Source organism: Lontra canadensis, unplaced genomic scaffold (assembly GCF_010015895.1).
Source record: "Lontra canadensis isolate GAN:19392208 unplaced genomic scaffold, GSC_riverotter_1.0 scaffold44, whole genome shotgun sequence".
Classification (NCBI taxonomy): Eukaryota; Metazoa; Chordata; class Mammalia; order Carnivora; family Mustelidae; genus Lontra; species Lontra canadensis.
In genome coordinates this window covers 10,630,518-10,648,148 of record NW_022631038.1, presented here as the reverse complement: position 1 = coordinate 10,648,148, position 17,631 = coordinate 10,630,518, and the positions used below count along the sequence as shown (strand labels likewise).

At 34.3% G+C, this 17,631-nt stretch overlaps 1 protein-coding gene across 1 annotated transcript in view; it reads right to left on the bottom strand.

Annotated features, from left to right (window-relative positions):
* Window positions 1-397: 397 nt before the first annotated feature.
* CDH19 (cadherin 19) overlaps window positions 398-17,631 on the bottom strand; it is a 93,675-nt gene continuing 76,441 nt past the window's right edge. Inside the window, exons 10-12 of the mRNA XM_032872261.1 lie at window positions 5,875-5,992; window positions 3,639-3,890; window positions 398-966 (exon numbers count right to left, since the gene is read on the bottom strand). Of these exons, the coding sequence (XP_032728152.1) occupies window positions 476-966; window positions 3,639-3,890; window positions 5,875-5,992 (861 nt within the window). The 3' untranslated portion in view covers window positions 398-475. The remainder of the gene's footprint in view (window positions 967-3,638; window positions 3,891-5,874; window positions 5,993-17,631) is intronic.

Genomic DNA, 17,631 nt, shown 5'->3' with positions numbered 1-17,631 from the left:
AAGTTTTATATCATCACCCAGATTCTATTAGGTATTTGTTTCTCTTTGTACAGCATCAGGAACTTAAAACACATAAACAGTATACTCTCACTCTGTAAGATTAAAACAAAAAAGGATAACAAATAATATTAAGTTGATCTAGTTCAGGGCCTTTCTCACATTAAACATTCAAAACTTTGTATTGGATGGTAGTGAAAATAGTGAAAAAAATGCCAGAGGAGTACTTCAGTTACATGCCACAGTTGGCCTGCATCGGCACATGAGAGCTGACTGTTAGCATCACTCCACATCTGCATTCGGGGACAACACGTGGGTAGCTTGCAATAACCAAGGGCATTTACTCCCAGGAAATCAGAAGATGCTGTAACTTTTCTCCCTCACCCCGAGAACTGCAGCACACGACTCTTTACTAAGAGACTACCAGTTTGCCCAAACACATACTAGCATTTTTAAAATTTTAAATAATAACAAAGCCCTAATTATTTGACTGCATAGCAGACCCAAACATGCATGCTAATCTTTTAAAGCGAGGTCCCAACTCGTTAAGGTAGTCGTAATTTTCATCCTGATCAGAGGCTGCGGACCCTAAGGAGCTCAGGGACCCAGCTAACGACCCTGTTCCCTCAAAAGCGTAGGTCTGGAGGGAGTCAAAAGGAGGGGCACAAGGATCGGTATTAGCTTCTTCGAGCTTTTCCAGAATGAATTTCCGGAAAATGGCACTATCCGGGCCAACCTGCAAGGACTGCCGGTACAGGCTCCTGATCTCCGCGGTGGCGGTTCTCCGCGGCTTGCGCTCCCGCGTGACGGTGCTACTCCTCAGCTCCGCGATGTCAAAAGCCTCCGTGTCTTCCTCGCCTCCCCCTTCATCGTCGTATCTGAATATATTCTCGCGGAAATCTTCACCTTTCTCCGGAAACAGAGTCTGCTTTCTTCGCTGTTTCAGACCCAGGATCAAAAAAATAAACCCTGACAAAGAAAGCATATGAGAACACGAAGCAACATACTGTAATAAGTATGACAGAACATAATATATATTAATGTAATAAGTTCATATTCGTCAATATTATATGTTATTTATAATAAGCCTTGCAATCCTTGCTTTTGTTAAAAGCTCAGGACCTGAGTTAGATTTTAGGATTGTAAGAAAAGAAAACATAGAGTGGAGCCTCGAGCCATGCCGGGGTTGGTGATGTCATCCCCTGTACAGTGTATTATCCCCGAATAACGTTTGATTCCCCAAAACTCAACTACAGTATTTGCTGTTGAAAATTTACAAAAGGGGCATGCAGAATGACAGAAGGCAGTATAACTATATTTCAAATTATTTTTACATCATAAAAATAAGAGTGAACTGTTTTGTGATGATAATCCATTGAAAACTGTATTTTTTATATACTGAAAACAGAAAAAGGAAAGGAGCATATGGGAACATTTTCCAATCTACATGCATTTGTCAATTTTAGTAACCAATAATCCATGTTAAGAGAAGTTAAGCACAACAGAGCCATCTGAAATTCCCCACTGAGGCAAATTCTGTGGCATAATTATTTTCTAAGTTAATACCCATTGACTACAAAGTATACGCCACCAAAAAGCTGGTTTAGAACCTGTGCTCAGTGATATTACATTAATTTCAGAAAGCCCAAACTATCATTTTTTTTTATCGTAACACCGGTATGCCCACAATCAATATTTATTAAGATAATTTTAACATGATGTAGAAATAGAAAAATTTCAAAGCACCTTTTGTCTATTTAGAGAAAATTGTGTGTGCATGCGTATGTATGTATCGAGAATAGCCAACCCCTTCATAGCCTTAGAACTATTCAGAACTTCACCTATAGGAACTGAAATAAACATGAAATGATGTTATTAATATTATCATAAAGAGAAATATATTAGGCCATACTTTATGTAAATCTTACCTTTTAAAACACTGAAATAGTGTTCTTGAAATAAGGTCATTAAGTTTGAATCCAGATACTGTGAAACTCAGTTCAGATATATGGTTGGTATAGAGAGGGAGCTAATAAATAATTTTTTCAAGCTATGAATGGGAGAGAGTATTCATGACACTTTCAAAGAAAACTACTGTCTGTTGGTTGACCCATACTTCCCACCCCCTAAATCTTAGTCATGACTTTGACTGTGAGGCTGTCCTTTTTACTCATAGGGTTTTTGGTCTTGGGTTAGGTCTGTCCCTATGAGTAAAGCAGTACTTATCACCCTTCAAACCCTACACTGTTTTTACTACACTTGATTCTGATTCCCAGCTATGTAGCTCTATATTCAGTTTTAGGATCAAAGACCATTAAAAATTATCATAAAAACTGAGGCTGAATAGGAAAGAATGGCAATTTGGATGGTAAAGAGGAATGTGTGATTTTTGAGCTTTGAGAAAGATGAGAAGAGTGAGGGCAAAGCAATCCCTGAAACACAGATGCCATTTTGAGCAGTGAGTTTGGGATTACAGAACCGGTGGATGATACAACTGTTCGCAGGACTCAGTAAAGTGGTGTTGACCTTGACATAGAGTTATAAGGGAAGTAAGAGAGGGTTTAGGTTACATATACTGACTGGTTTGCTGAAGAAAGAGAGACGGTGATGCTAAATGAATTATTTGTAGTTGTGGAAGCCCGAGAAAACATTTTGCGGTTCATCTGCCTCATCTGTAAAATGGATAGGACATCTACACCTGAAAACAACAAACAAACAAAGAAAACAGCGCTTGGGGCGCCTGGGTGGTCCAGTCTGTTAAGCGGCCAACTCCAGTTCAGCTCAGGTCATAATCTCAGAGTTGTGAGGTTTGGCCCCACTCTCATGGCGCTTAGCCCTGAGTCTACAGAAGATTATCTCCTCCTCCCTCTGCCCCTTGCCCCTCTAGTGCACACTCTCTCTCTCCCTCTCGCCCCTCTTGCGTGCTCTCTCCCTCTCTCTAAAAGAAATAAATAAATAAATAAATAAGTAAAATCTATTAAAAAAAGGAGCTATTTTATTGAAATTTCTTTTGTGTTTAGAGCTCTGATCAAGTAAAGCCCTCCTTTTGCATTCCCCCAACCTATTTACTTTCTTTCATTGTGGTCCTGGGGCTCTAGTGAGTTGCAGGACAGGGTTAAATAGATTGTGTACAGTTATGGGAATTTAGCACATCTCCATGACCCTTTGTAAAGTACTTAGCACTTTGAGTTTTACTTTCTTCATTCATACAACACAGGTGATTAATAGTTATTACTTCATAAGGTTATCGTGAGAATCAAATTACATACTGCATGTGAACACTCAAGACAGTATCCTGTAGTATAATAAGCACTCAACAGAAGGTCACTACTATTATTACTAATTGTTATATAACTGTATATGCTGTCCACTGCCAATGCTTAGTGTCAAAAACATTCTTACACAGATGTGCACACACATGCTGACATACTCAGAATTCGGGGATCATTCATTTTCATCTTGAAATGCATGGCCACTCTATTTTTAATTTACTCCATGGTTTAAGAATTACAGCATATTCAGAAGAGCAATTACACACACACACACACACACACACACACACCCCATACTTTGATGATGGAATTAACTACTTTTTAATTATTTTTAATAAATGAAGATACGTTCAGTTCAGCACTACTTACCAAATATTATCATGACGCTTATCAAGATAGCAAGTATGACTTCTGTTCTGAATCCCATGGCAAGCATAAGGTCCTTATTTCTGCAGGTCTGTGTACTGCCATGGTCATCGCAGTCACAGATGTGTATGGTAAGGGTGTTTGTACTTGTAAGTGATGGGATTCCATTGTCAGCAATTAGGACAGATATATAGAAGACAGGCTCTTCTTGAAGGCTAAAACCAGTTCTATTAGTCAAAATTACAGCTGTGTTATCTAAAACAAAAACCCATGTGTGTAATTTTTCAACAATATAGAAGAAATTCATACCAGTCATCTGTACTAGAGGCAATAGTATAGATATATCAAGTAGGTTTAAATAATAAAAAAGAAATGTCTGATAAAAAATCAAAAGATCCACTCAAAAAGTCATTGTTGATTTGGCATTGCCTAAACCATAATTACAATCTTAGATGAATTACATGAATCAGTTCCAAAATGTTTTTGATAAAGATAGAAAACGTAAATGTGGAACACAGAAAACAGCTTTTTAATCATATGTCAATATTTTATAGAGGTTACTGATATTAAATTTATGATCACAGTATGAGTTTCATTTGGGTTATTTACTCACTACACAGTGCTTTGTCTAATAGAAACTCATTCTTTTCACAAATACTATAAATATGTAAGACTTTTGAAGTCATCTAAAATATCACAAGTGGTCTCAAATCATGTATTTACTAATGAGACAGAAGGATTAGTTTTATTTGGTAGGAAAATTCTATTGGGATGTTTCATTTTACTTTGACATTATTAACCCATTTTCTATTTAAAATTCAGGTAACAGTTAAGCCTCAGCAGCACTGATCGCTCTTCTAGTCAGAACGTTTAAGAAATTAGCACAGATGAACAATATATATACTTTGACCCTTTTGAAGTTGTTTCTCCCCAAATCCCAAAATATTCTAAGCTTTTTTGGTGCAATTTCTTATATCTGAGTCCTATATTTCCCCCTCCTTTTTGTACTGCCACCCCCCAAAATATTTTCTGTAGTAATCAAAACTTAGGTTACACAAACAGTAAAAATGCAAATAAATGCAGTGTTTCAAAATGTGTGTGCTTGCCAACCACTTCCCAAACATCTTTTTATTTTTATTTTTTTTATTTTTATTTTTTTTTATTTTTATTTTTTTTCCAAATCATCTTTTTAAAATGATTCTTCATCATGCTTTGGAACCTGTAAAACTTGGGATTTTATTGACTAGGCAGACTGAAAAGGTAAGAGAGTTTACATTTTTCAATTCATATCTTACCAGATTATTTTTTAATCACAAACATTAAACCCAATTAATTATTTTCTTTGTTTTAATATACTTATTTTGCCCCAGTGACTTATGTTGATATAAATAAATCTAAGTCATAACTTATTTCTTCTACTGATATTTGCATTTTTTAATCCTAAATTTAGTTGAGTTTCCTTCACTGAGAAATTTGGCAAGGAGAAAAGGGAGAGAACATGCCTGCATTTATTGTCCACAAAAGATCTCCCGTAGATCGAAACCCAGAATCAGGGGTAAAGAAGGATATCAGCAGGTGTTTGGCTATGGATACTTCAGTAATAAATCCTACGGTGTTTCTTATCTTCAAGATATAAAGTAAAATTAAAGTAGGCCCATATTATAACAAGAAAAGTGGCTTCATGCAAAGTCAAGCCACCTCTGCACGGAAGGAGAAGATACTCTTGTCTCTCCACATGAAACCCTATGGCACACTGTGTCTTTAGATTGATAGGATCATTTCATTCTGAAGGAAAGAGAATAATCTTAAACCAATTTTATATATTTATAGCTTCAAATTAACGACTCCAAATAACTCTGAATCAATCAAGCTAACATGACTGTAAGTATGTATCATTTTCTTCCACTTAGATTGAAGTTTGATTTTACGAGACACGAAAGGAAGTACTGGGTTAGTACTGCCATTATATCTGCAGGTTCGTTCAGTTTTGTGAGGTCTTCTAGCCACTGATGACTTGAAAATGTGCTTCTAATTTAAAGAAATCCAGTGAGAAATGGGACTAGTGTTTTCAGAACGTGATGTCAGGTTTTGTTTGCTGTTTCCACTGCTTCTCTCTGCTCTACTTCTCAACATTATCATACTGCAAGAACCTTACAAAAAGCAACATTATAAATCCCCTTAAAATCAAGCACATTTCCCAAAGAAAGGATCAGAAGCCATTACGAGGGAATGGCATTACCTTCATTATCTATGATTATGAAACTTGAGTTCTTTGTGTCTTCCCCAGAGAGATTAAAGTAAAAATGGTGATCTTCTATGGATTCATCTCTATCCACTGCACTGATGGTCTGAATTACCTAGGAAAAGCAGAAACAGGTTGCTTGGTTTTTGATTCAGGAATATAATTACTATTATAGAGATTATTATCAGTATTAGTATTAGCTTTTATCAAAATTGCCTTATCAAAATTTTTGTGTCTGTTGCAGAGGATAATTTAATTTGGGGAGAACGTTAAAATATTTTCTCAGGTTAAAAATAAGTTTACTTGCCCCTTTCAAAAGAGTGTTTTGATAATACATAATAAATTCTTGTCGGGGGCTGAAATGATTTCTAGCAGTTAAGTTTGTTAGAAATTCTGAAAATACTGCTGCTATAAATCAAGATTTCCTCCCATCCTCCAGGTCTGATTTCCCCTTTTCTTCTTTTTTTCCTTCTTCCTTCCTTATCTGAACAGCAGCCATTATGATTTGTTGAAATTATATATTCCCTGCTCATTTGAGAGCATAGCTGTGGTAAACTTATTGTCTTACTAAAGTATTAGCTAAACTAATGAGTTTTCAAATTGATTTGAGCAAATAATACATTTAGAGCTTAGGGGCAATGTATATGATTTCCTTTGACCCATAAAGACTACAGCAAAAGTGTTCCACGTCAAATAAACTCCTATTTCAGAACATAAAAAAGTGAAGTAACGCAGTTATGAACACATCAGATCACATTTAATTCTTTTCTTTCAAGACATGAATGTGTCAGTCAAGTGGTTCGTTATTGTCAAAAAAGAGATATGCTGTCAAGATCACATAGTGAGATTGTGATTAATTCTGGAAATTAAAGTAAATTGATTATAGAAGTTATTGTTTTGAATTTTCTAGAATTAAAGTGCTTTTAACAATGTGTCAAACAAAAATATCTTTAGTTGCAAGATGACAGACCCAAATTGTATAATGTAATACTTCAAAGAACAGACTCTCTCCACATGCAGTCTTATAAAACCAATGTAATTTGTACGTTATTGCTCTACATCGATTTATCTTTTTCCTTATAAAACATTCCTAGTTAAATCATATTCATATGGTGTTAATTGAATAATCTAATAAAACATTTTCATTCAACCCATGCCTACAATAATAAATTTGCATTGTATTAGGGTAATGGTCTTATTTTGGATTACCATAATAGCCAGGCTGAAGGGTAGGGGCATATTTTGAGTCCTGGCATTGCCACTTACTAGGTTTTTTTTTTTTTTTAAATATATATCTTATTTATTTATTTGACAGAGCTAAAGAGTGTGAGCACAAGCAGGGGGAGTAAAGAGGGAGAAGCAGGCTCCCTGCTGAGCAGAGAGCCCAATGTGAGACTCGATCCCAGGACACTGGGATCATGACTGAGCTGAAGGCAGACATTTAACCCACTGAGCCACCCAGACATCCCACTAGTTTTTTTACTCTTAAAAAAATTGAGATACTAATACTTAAGTTTTAGGAATGATTTTTAGAATTTTATGTCATAGCTTGTCAAAGTGCTTGTCATACTGTCCATACATGTTTATAAGGTGTTTTCTTCATGAAAACATGTTAATGTTGGGATTTGCATAGACAGAACGGTATCCTGAATACTGTGTGTAATCTCATCATATGTGTATTTGCTTAACTAAGATTGATAGCAAATTGTAAAAACTCATGTTTACCTTGTTGGCACATGCAGTCTTGATTTTTAGACAAGGAATAATTTATCTCCTACCTGCCTTTCTGTATTAAATACATGCATCTGGGATGCCTGGGTGGTTAAGTGTCTGTCTTCGGCTCAGGTTATGATCCTGGGGTCTTAGGATGGATCCCTGCATCGGGCTCCCGGCTCAGTGGGGAGCCTGCTTCTCCCTCTTCTACTCCCCCGGCTTGTGTTCCCTCCCTTGCTGTGTCTCTCTCTGTCAAATAAATAAATAAAATCTTTAAAAAAATAAATATAAATAAATAAATAAATACACAAATCTGACCAAACATTGAAAATGTTTCCCTTTTGGGTATGTAGGTTTAAGAACACTGGTGAAATTCTGACTTTGTATATATTTTTAAATGATTTTAATTAATTAAATTACTCCCTACATATGTACAGGTAAACTGAATATGCATAGGTTTCAATATCCTGGTCCCTCTTTAATGTACATCCCTCAACTTGCACTTGCTTTATAAACTAAACTTCGACATGCTTTAGGGGTTTTATCACTTTACAAAATAGGAAACCACTGATGTAATAGAGTAAGTTACCATCAGCAGGTACCATTAATTCTTTTGAACTAACCCTGAGTGTGTACACTATTCTTGAGAACACAGATTTCTAGAAAAGAGCCAACATTAATGAGCACAAGAGTCTTGACTAGGAATGCTCATTTTTTTTCCTTTCATATGACAATGGAAAGGTTTTTGTTTTAATTTTCAAATAAAATTCTAAGAAAAAAATCTTTTTGCATTGATTAGATTTCTAAACTATTCCCTACATCTACTTGCTTGGGGCTTACCACTGTTGTACACACTGATGAGAGTAGCAAAGACAAATCAAAAGCAAAGAGTAGACACAGTAGACAAACATGGATGGCTATTTTATGACAAATTCTGGGAGCTAAAATTTTTAAATTCCGCTTTGCCCTGGGTCGAGTTTTGTCCAATTTTTTTCTGAACCAATACATGTGATTTTCCATTTATAACACTTTAAAATCTATAATGGAAATACATTGTGATAGTCTAGAAAGTCTAAAAAGAGTCCCCATTTTATATTTCCTTAGATTAAGCTTCAAGTCACCTAAGTATCTCAGGTGAGTAAAATGCTGGTCAGAATCTGAATGCAAGCTGACGTCACCGCGAGTGTGAAATGAGTAGCATGTGTGGCCCCCAGAGCATATTTTCTTCAGATGTATTGAGAAAAATAAAATTGATAAATGTTTAAAAGGTACATCATAATGGTTTGAGATGCATATATACAGTGAAAAGATTCTCTCCATGTGATTAATTACCATATCCATCCCCTTACATATTTATCATTTTTAAAAGTTCTACTTAGCAAATTTATACAAAGAATTTTCTCAGCTATAGTCATGTTGTACATTAGATCCCTAGACTTTATTTATTTTATAACTGAAAGTTATACTCTTTGACCAACCTTTCCCCATTTCACCCACCCTCAAGCTCCTGGCAACCACTTTCTATTCCTCCCAGACCCATTGTTCAAGCCTTAGACCTGTTCTTGTTCATGAAGTTGGCATACAAAAAAATACTGTAATGCGTGTGGTGTGCAAGAAGCAAACAAAACCAAGTCTCATAAAAGACAGAGACATACAGAGAAATAGGTAATATAATTGCCGTAGAATAGATATAGACCAAAATGATTGGAAAAAAAAAGAAAAAAGAATCTGAGTATTAATTTAGGAAAAAGAAATGATTTTCCAGGTGGAATTGAGCAAATGAGCTAATAATTGAGTAAAAAAAAAAAAAATGAATTAACGGGGAAAGTGTGATCCAGATAAAAGGACACCATGCAAAAACCAGGAATCCAGAGAGCATATATTATTAGGTAGGATTACATGAAATTTCCATTTTTAGGTCAAAGTGAAATAAACACTGGCAATTTTCTAAGTTTCAACTTAATCATTTTATGGAACTACAAACAGTATTTGACTTTAAAGATAATCATGGGAAAAAAGATAATCGTTTGTGTCTATCAATTACATCACACTAGGATTTCTTTTCCTAAAAAAAGAGGCACACTTGGGCTAGCTTACTAAAATGTCATCCTTAGATTACTATTATGTTGATTAAAAAATCTCTACAACATTCATTTTCCACAAACTGTAAGTATGACCTTTATTAAACATGCAACTTTTTTGATAGCTGGGCAAAGAAGCAAGTATCCTACCTGGATTTGGAGCAAACAGGTAATACATTTGAGTCTGTTTCTTTACCTGAACAGCAGATATCAATGAAATCTACCTTCGGTATTAGTCAAGGAATACATTTTTGAATATGATTACAAACTATAAATTGAAAAATGAACTATAAATCAATATATAGGTATTGAGTATTAATATAAGTTATCAATTTCTCAGAATGTGTTTAATAAACAATTTCTTTCAATAGAAACATGTTAAACAAAAAGTGAGAATTTCAATAAATGAATACAATAAATGAATAAATTTTTAAAATTTCATCTCAATTGCTTACTTACATAATTATTCTAGGTATTTGTACCCTGCATCAAGCTAGAGATGTGAATTATTCTTCACATCGTCAAGAAATATTGTCAACAAATTTGAAGAAGACTGTCACTTTCTGTACCACTCCACTGAGGAAATGATACAAAATGTGACTTGTTTAGATAAAATAAAGGATTCGAAAAGGCTGTTGAATATCCGCTCAAAAGGTCAAAGTATTAATTAACACAATAATAGAATTAGAGCTAACAAGAAAATTTAGTCTATAGTCTCTGCTTTCTCTCTTTGTTTAGCATGTTATTAGGAGAAAAAATGTTGAAAAACTCATGGTATTTTAATATTATGGTCTGGACAGAAGCAGAGATACTCTGTTTCTAAAAAAGACTTTTTTACCAAATTATAGGTACTTAAGTGTCACAGATATGTAATGTTTTGCAGATATCTACTTATACTCAGTTAAAAATTTTACTTTCTTAAATTTTTATTTCAGTATATATTTCATTTCTTTTGTTAATTTTTAAAACAAGCCTTATAAAGTTAATATAAAATCATCATATATAAATAAAGAAGATTAAATTATGAAATTATCTGACTAATATACCAAAGGTATCCATTCGGCCACTATTTCATTGGTATTTGGAGCACCCCACGCCATCTCAGGCCCTGGGGGTGAAACAGTGGCCAGCACCAAGTGTCTGTCACCACTGCTTACATTCTAATGGAGTAGAGAGACATAATACCTAAAGCAAAAAAGAAAAGTGCAGACTAAAACACCCACTATTTCGGGGTCAGAGGATCTGGAATCTAAACAAAAATTAGATTAAACTTCAGAAGTGAGCAGTGGTGACATCATGAATATTCTAAAAGGGCTTGTACTTCATTTTGAGGTCCCCTCCCAAGTTCTCAATTGGAAAAAAACATGATTTTATTTTTATTTAGGATCCCATGATCCAAATGATTGGGAAAAATCTGCATTTTAGAATGTTCACTCTGAAGACAGCCTTATTGTAAATCTGGAAATAGGGAACCCAGTGACAAGCTGTTGCCTCAATCCAGGGGAGCAACTAGTTTGTACTCAAGACCTCCTGATGTGATCTATAAAGACAACAACAATCACAGTTACAGAACATGAGCTCTTTTTAATAAGAAATCATACGGAAATTGCTGAAGTATTTATACAAACTGAAGCTGGTAACAACATGCTCTCAGGTGACAATATGGTTTCCCAGGCTCCAGATTTCCCACAGGGAAAGTTGTTATTGTCACAGTAACACTTCACCATTTCAAAGAGGATACACAATATATTCTTCCGACTACTGCCCCACCACTAAGAACTGACTGCCTTGGGAATTTTCTACATGCCTTCAGACTTCACTAATAAAGATAACTAATGAGCAAGAACTCTGGGTATATCCGTGCATGGAAGCCATGAAACGGGATAATGAGCAGTTTGATTTTATAGGAGCGTCCTTCAGCACAACTGTTCATGGTTCACTCCAGAAGATGTCTTAGGCCCCTGGTAGTGTCTCAAGAGTGAGGATAGAGCAAAATTGACAGATTACAGGGGTATTTAGGGGATGGAACTCAGAGAATCAGTGATTGACTGGATATGAAGAATGTAAGAGTAGAATGAATCAAAGATGATGTCCACACATCCTTCCTGCACAACTTGGTGAGTTATGGTAATTTTGCAAGAGATGTTAAAACAACAACAAACAAACGCAGCAGGCTTGGAAGATAATTTGGCGTAACCTTAGGGCAAATACGTAGAAATCTCTAGTTAACTGGGCATATAGCTTGAAATATAGGAGAAAAAACTGGCATGAAGATCTAGAAGTCATTTGTGTATGAACTTTAATTAAGACATAGGTATGACTGAAAGCAAAGAGAGTGATTTTGAATAAATAAATAAATAAATAAATAAAAGAACAGGACACGAGAGAAAGGAGGTGAGAAGAAAAGCAGACTATAATGCAGGATCATGGAAATTTAGGCAATAGAAAATTTTTACATGGAGACAATGTAAATGTCTTTACATTAAAATATTGTTATGAGAGAATCTAAAAATCGCTGATATTATACTTTATTTCTGGAAAAGATATTTGGTATCAGTCAAGATAATGGGAATCATTAATTTGAAAAATTAGAACTATTTCCCCCAAACAGGAAAGGCAAATTGCCCTAGTGTCAGCTCATTTATTATACTCATTCTGCAAACCACTGAGCCCTCTCTCTCTTCTCCTCCCCACCCTGGGCACTTACACACTAAGAACAAAAACAAAAATTCTGTTTATCCATATAGATCATTAAGGAAAGTGCCTGATTTTCTCCAGAATGGAGAGCAACTATTCTTGCATTTTGATTTTCTACGATGAAGGTATTATCTATCCAAAGCAGATAGACACCTTTTAATTTGTCATCCTGTCCAGCAATTAAGCCTGTGGAAGTAAGATCATGAATGATTTTCACAGTGGGGTGTCTGGGTGACTCAGTTGGTTAAGTCTCTGACTCTTGGTTTCAGCTGAGGTCATGATCTCAAGGTAAAGAGACTAATCCCCATGTGGAGCCCTACCTGCAGGGCTCTGAGCTCAGCAGGTCAGCTTGAAGACTCCCCCCCTCCAGCCCTCCTCCACTTGTGTGTACTCTCTCTTAAATAAATAAATAAATAGACAGATAGATACATCTGTTTTTTAAAAAAGAATGATCTTCACAGTATGAGAAGACATAAAATACTTCCTTACTGATTTTTAATTTATTACATGTGAAAATCATAGCATTTTGTATATATTATGTAGATATACATTAAATTGATTCTATTTCTTTTTTAAAAATCATTAAGCTTTAATTTGGTAAGAACATTTAACATGAGATCTACCCTCTTAAGTTTTTAAGTGCACACACTGCGCTGTTAGTTCCAGGCACTGTGTGGGGCAGCAGATTGCTAGAACTCAGTCATATGCTATAACTGGACCTTTGTACCTGATGAACACCAACTCTCCATTTTTTATATTTTTAAATGTGACTTCAAGAAAATTTAAAATTTCATCATATTTATTTGGCAGTACAGCACTAGATCTCATTTTCTCGACTAAATGTCATTCTTTTTAGTAACTTTTTTGTATATATATTTTACATATCATTGTATGGACCTGAGCTGCAGAAGACCATGAAGTGGTAGTGTGAAAGCAGAGATCTCTTCCTCATCATTGTTTTAAAGTCTGCTACCACACATGTTTCGGTATTAAGTGAGATCGTGACTGTTGATTTGAGTGCAAGTATCATCATTTTATTCTTACTCTATTTATTATGGCTGCATTTTGTCTTGGTTTATTTGTTACCCTGAATTTAAGTTTTAATTTCGTGAAAGGGCTTCTTGTCATCATCAAATGAAGTTTATGTGCATCTTTTTGTTCCTTTGAGATACTGAAATAATGGAAAATATTAACAGATTTTAAAATACTATTTGTTTTTCTCCTTAAAGACGTTTTTCTATTCTCCGTATCACCATTTAGTACCTTCATAAATTGTTTTTAATTATAATTTACATATAATGGTTATAGCCATATTCTTAACAACCATTTTGTGTTTATGTTTGCAGGTGTTTAATTTTGTCACTTTTCTTTCAGTAAAGCTACTCAGAGTAATTTGAGGAGAGCCCCTCTCCCCCTTTGTTTTGAATGTTTTGGGAAAGTTTATATAGCATGGGGACTAGTAATCACTAATAATTTTGATTTCTTGGCCTAAAATATTCTTAATAATGTTAATGATTTTTCTTTGAATCTCTATTCTTATTTTTCTTACACCATTACTTTTGCATTTTATCACCTTTTATTGCAGCAAATGATTTTAAACTTTCATTTTGAAATAACTGTAGCTTCTCAAAAAATCTCAAAAACAGTGCAAAACACATTTTGAATACTTCTTTCAGCTAACCCAATGGTCACATCTTACATAATTGTAGAAATCAAAATGGGTAGAATATTATTAAATGGATAATATATTCAGTTTTCACTGGCTTTTACTTCCACGTGTGTGTGTATGTGTGTGTGTTGGCATGTGCATATATAATTCAAAAGTTTGATCTCATGTAATGACCGGTGTCACCACACCCAATCAGGATTCAGAAGACTTTTATCACCACATGTGTGAACTCCTTCATACTACTCTTTTTTGGTCACACTTACATCCCCACTCCTTCCCTTGTTCCTTGGCAACGACTAATTCCTTCTCTGTCTCTTACAGTTTTGATTTTTGGAGGATGTACTATAAATGGAATCATAGAGCATGTAAGCTTTAGGATGTTGCTGTTTTCACGAAACGTAATGCCTTTGAGATTCATTGCGCTATGCGTGTATAAATAACCTGTTCCTTTTATGGCCAGGTGGTACTCCCTTTTACGGATGTATCACACTTTGTTTAATCATTCCTCTGGGGACTGACATGTGGATTATTTTGGTTTTGGCTATTATGAATAAAGTTGCTATGAATATTTTTATATGAACATTAGTATTTCTCTGACATGTGTGCGGCACTCTGCCCAGTGATGATTATTAGGTTTTACAGTAAGTATATACTTAGCTTTATAATAACCTGTCAAATTATGATCCATTTTTTATTTCTACTTCCTCTCCTCCCAGCATTTGATGATGTCTATGGGTGGCGTGATTCTAACCATTCTGGTAGGTGTGTAGTAATAGTTCATTGTAATTTTAAACTGCATTGTCCAAATACCTAATGATGTGCAACATCTTTTTGTGTGCTTTCTTGCTTTCTGTATAACCTCTCAGTGAAATGTCCTGTCATGTCTTTTGCCCACTTTATCATTGGATTATTTATTTTTTTTACTGCTGAGTTTTAAGAGTTCCTTGTATATTCCAGGTGCAGATCCTTTGAGTAATCTTTGGTCTTCAAATACTTTCTTCCAACCTGTAGGTCTTTTCTTTAATCCTTTTAACAGGGATTTACACATTTTTAAGTTTTTATACAGTCAAATTAATACCTTCTTTTTGTTATGAATTGGGCCTTTCGTGATATATCTAAGAACTCTGTTTAGTCACAGAGAATAGGTTTTTTTTTCCTGAGTTTACTTCTAAAAGTTTTACAGTTTCAAGTGTATGTATAAATCTATGATACATTTTGAAATAATTTTTATATAAGGTATGAGGTTTAGGTGGAGCTTCCTATTTCTTCCCTATGTATATCCAATTGCTCCAGAAAAACTTGCTGAAAAGACTAGAGAATTTATATGTATCTTTGCATTTGTTCTGCAGTACTTTTCATGTCATCCAGATTTTCAAATTTATTAGGACATGCAAATATTTTATTATAAAATATGGGGTTTTTTACATATATTGATCTAATTGTTATTTCCTTTAATTTGCATACTCAAAGGTAAATTTTTCTTGTATTACAAATACCAGTTTTGAAATTAAATAATCTGGTCAACAAAGAAAGCAGTATTTAATTACTTTAAGAAAAAAAAGTGGCAAATGCAATTCATTATTATTGCTCCAGAAATTTAACAAGCAACAACTTAATCTCCTTCAAACCAATCAAAAATCAATAATCTGACAAAATCAAAACTTCCAAAAAGAAAACAAAACCAACCTCAATTAATGTTTATATTGAAGTTTGTAACTTTTAATTTTTATTTTATAAGCAATGGATTCCTTTAAGCACAGGATAAAAAATATTAATCTGTTCCCACCCTTATCTGCGCTGAGAGTTTTGTTTCTGTGCAATGTCATGTGTACATACGCACCTTTTTAGTTCATTTAGAATTCTTTTACAAGGGAATGAGCCCTGTGTCAAGAACTCGTAAGACTACTCTTAACCATTAATTTTAACAGTAACAAAATTAACTTTTAACAAAGGCCAATTCTACCCGTTGTCTTACTTAATAGAATTTTATCTTTACTAAATTCCTATAAGATAGGGCAAAAGTGTTTTCTTTTTCAAATGAGGAGACTGGTATTCAGTGTGGTTAGATCATCATCTTATTTGGGAAGTATGGGTGATAGTAAAATCCTCTTGTCAATTTTTCTGTTACTGCTATTTACTGTTGTTTTTGATGTTTCATTCCTAAATGAGGGGAAACGTATTTGAATTAAAACCCATGGTTTTCTACATATGTGATTTTTAGATAATAATGAAGAATACCAATTAGCCCATACAATGCCCCCAAATTAATAGTAGAAAACAAATGTTTGTTGCAGTCCACTCTAAAGGACTCTTTGTGTCTATAAAAACTGGGACAAAATAAACACATAAAAACAAGGGGAACATTTAAAGAATAATAAAGGAAACAAAAATTACTTTCCTATTCTGTCAACTTTTCTCAAATGGTAAAGAGGTAAATTCATCACATTCACACAAATACATTCAGTTATCATTGGAAAACTTAAGCTTTGTATTGTTTAAGACTAAATTAGAAGTTTAGTAGATAATACCACTCAAAAAGAAAGAGAGAGAGAGAGTATACTGAGTTAATAAATACCTATCTTGTCCTTGACTCTGGTCACTTTGGGGCCAAGAATGATAATTAGCTGGAAAATAATGACTTACTGTTTAGCTTTCTAATATTCTATTTTTTTAAGGTTTTATTTATTTGTCAGAGAGAGAGAGGGAGCACAAGCAAAGGGAGAAGGAGGTTCCCCCAGGGGGAGAAGCCCAATGTGGGACTCAATCCCATGACCCTAGGATAATGACCTGAGACACCCAGGTGTCCCAGCAGGAAACTACTGGGAGGGCTTTTTTTTTTTTTAGATTTTATTTATTTATTTGACAGAGAGAGAGTGACAGGTATAGAGGCAGGCAGAGAGAGAGGGAGAAGCAGACTTCCCACTAAGCAGAGAGCCACAGATCATGACCTAAGCCAAAGGCAGACACTTAATTAACTAGCTGAGACACCCTGGCACCCCATAGATTTCTAACATTGTAATGCATTCAAGCAGTGTCCAATATCCCCAATAAAGTTGTCATTAAGAAATCACCATTTTGAAAAAAAAAAAAAAAAAGAAAGAAAGAAAGAAAATGAAAGAAATTATCATTTTGGGAAGAAACAAGCAAAATTCTATCTAAAATAATAAAAAATATTGTATATAATAAGACATTGTTTTAAGACATACAGATCTTTAAATGCATTTGGAAAATTTTAAATTGTTTTAAAATGCTACACTTTTGGACTCTCCATTTATTCATAGGTTTATATTATAAAAAGTGAACCAGTATAGCTCATGGATAATCTTATAAAATCTCACACACAGTCACATCACGAGCTTTAAAAAATGAGTTTCATAATTCAAAGTGTCTTGCCCTAATTATTTGCAAATACAAATTTTAAAAATCTGATAATCTTGATGCCAAAATTAAGGTAATGAGGGAGAATGCTGCTTTTAGAGAATAACATTGGTTGTTCTGAATCTAATTGCATCAAATTGTGTGACTTCAAGACTCATTAATTTGGTTGTTCTAATAATCTAGGAGCCAATTTCAAAGACTGCTTTCCTTTTTATT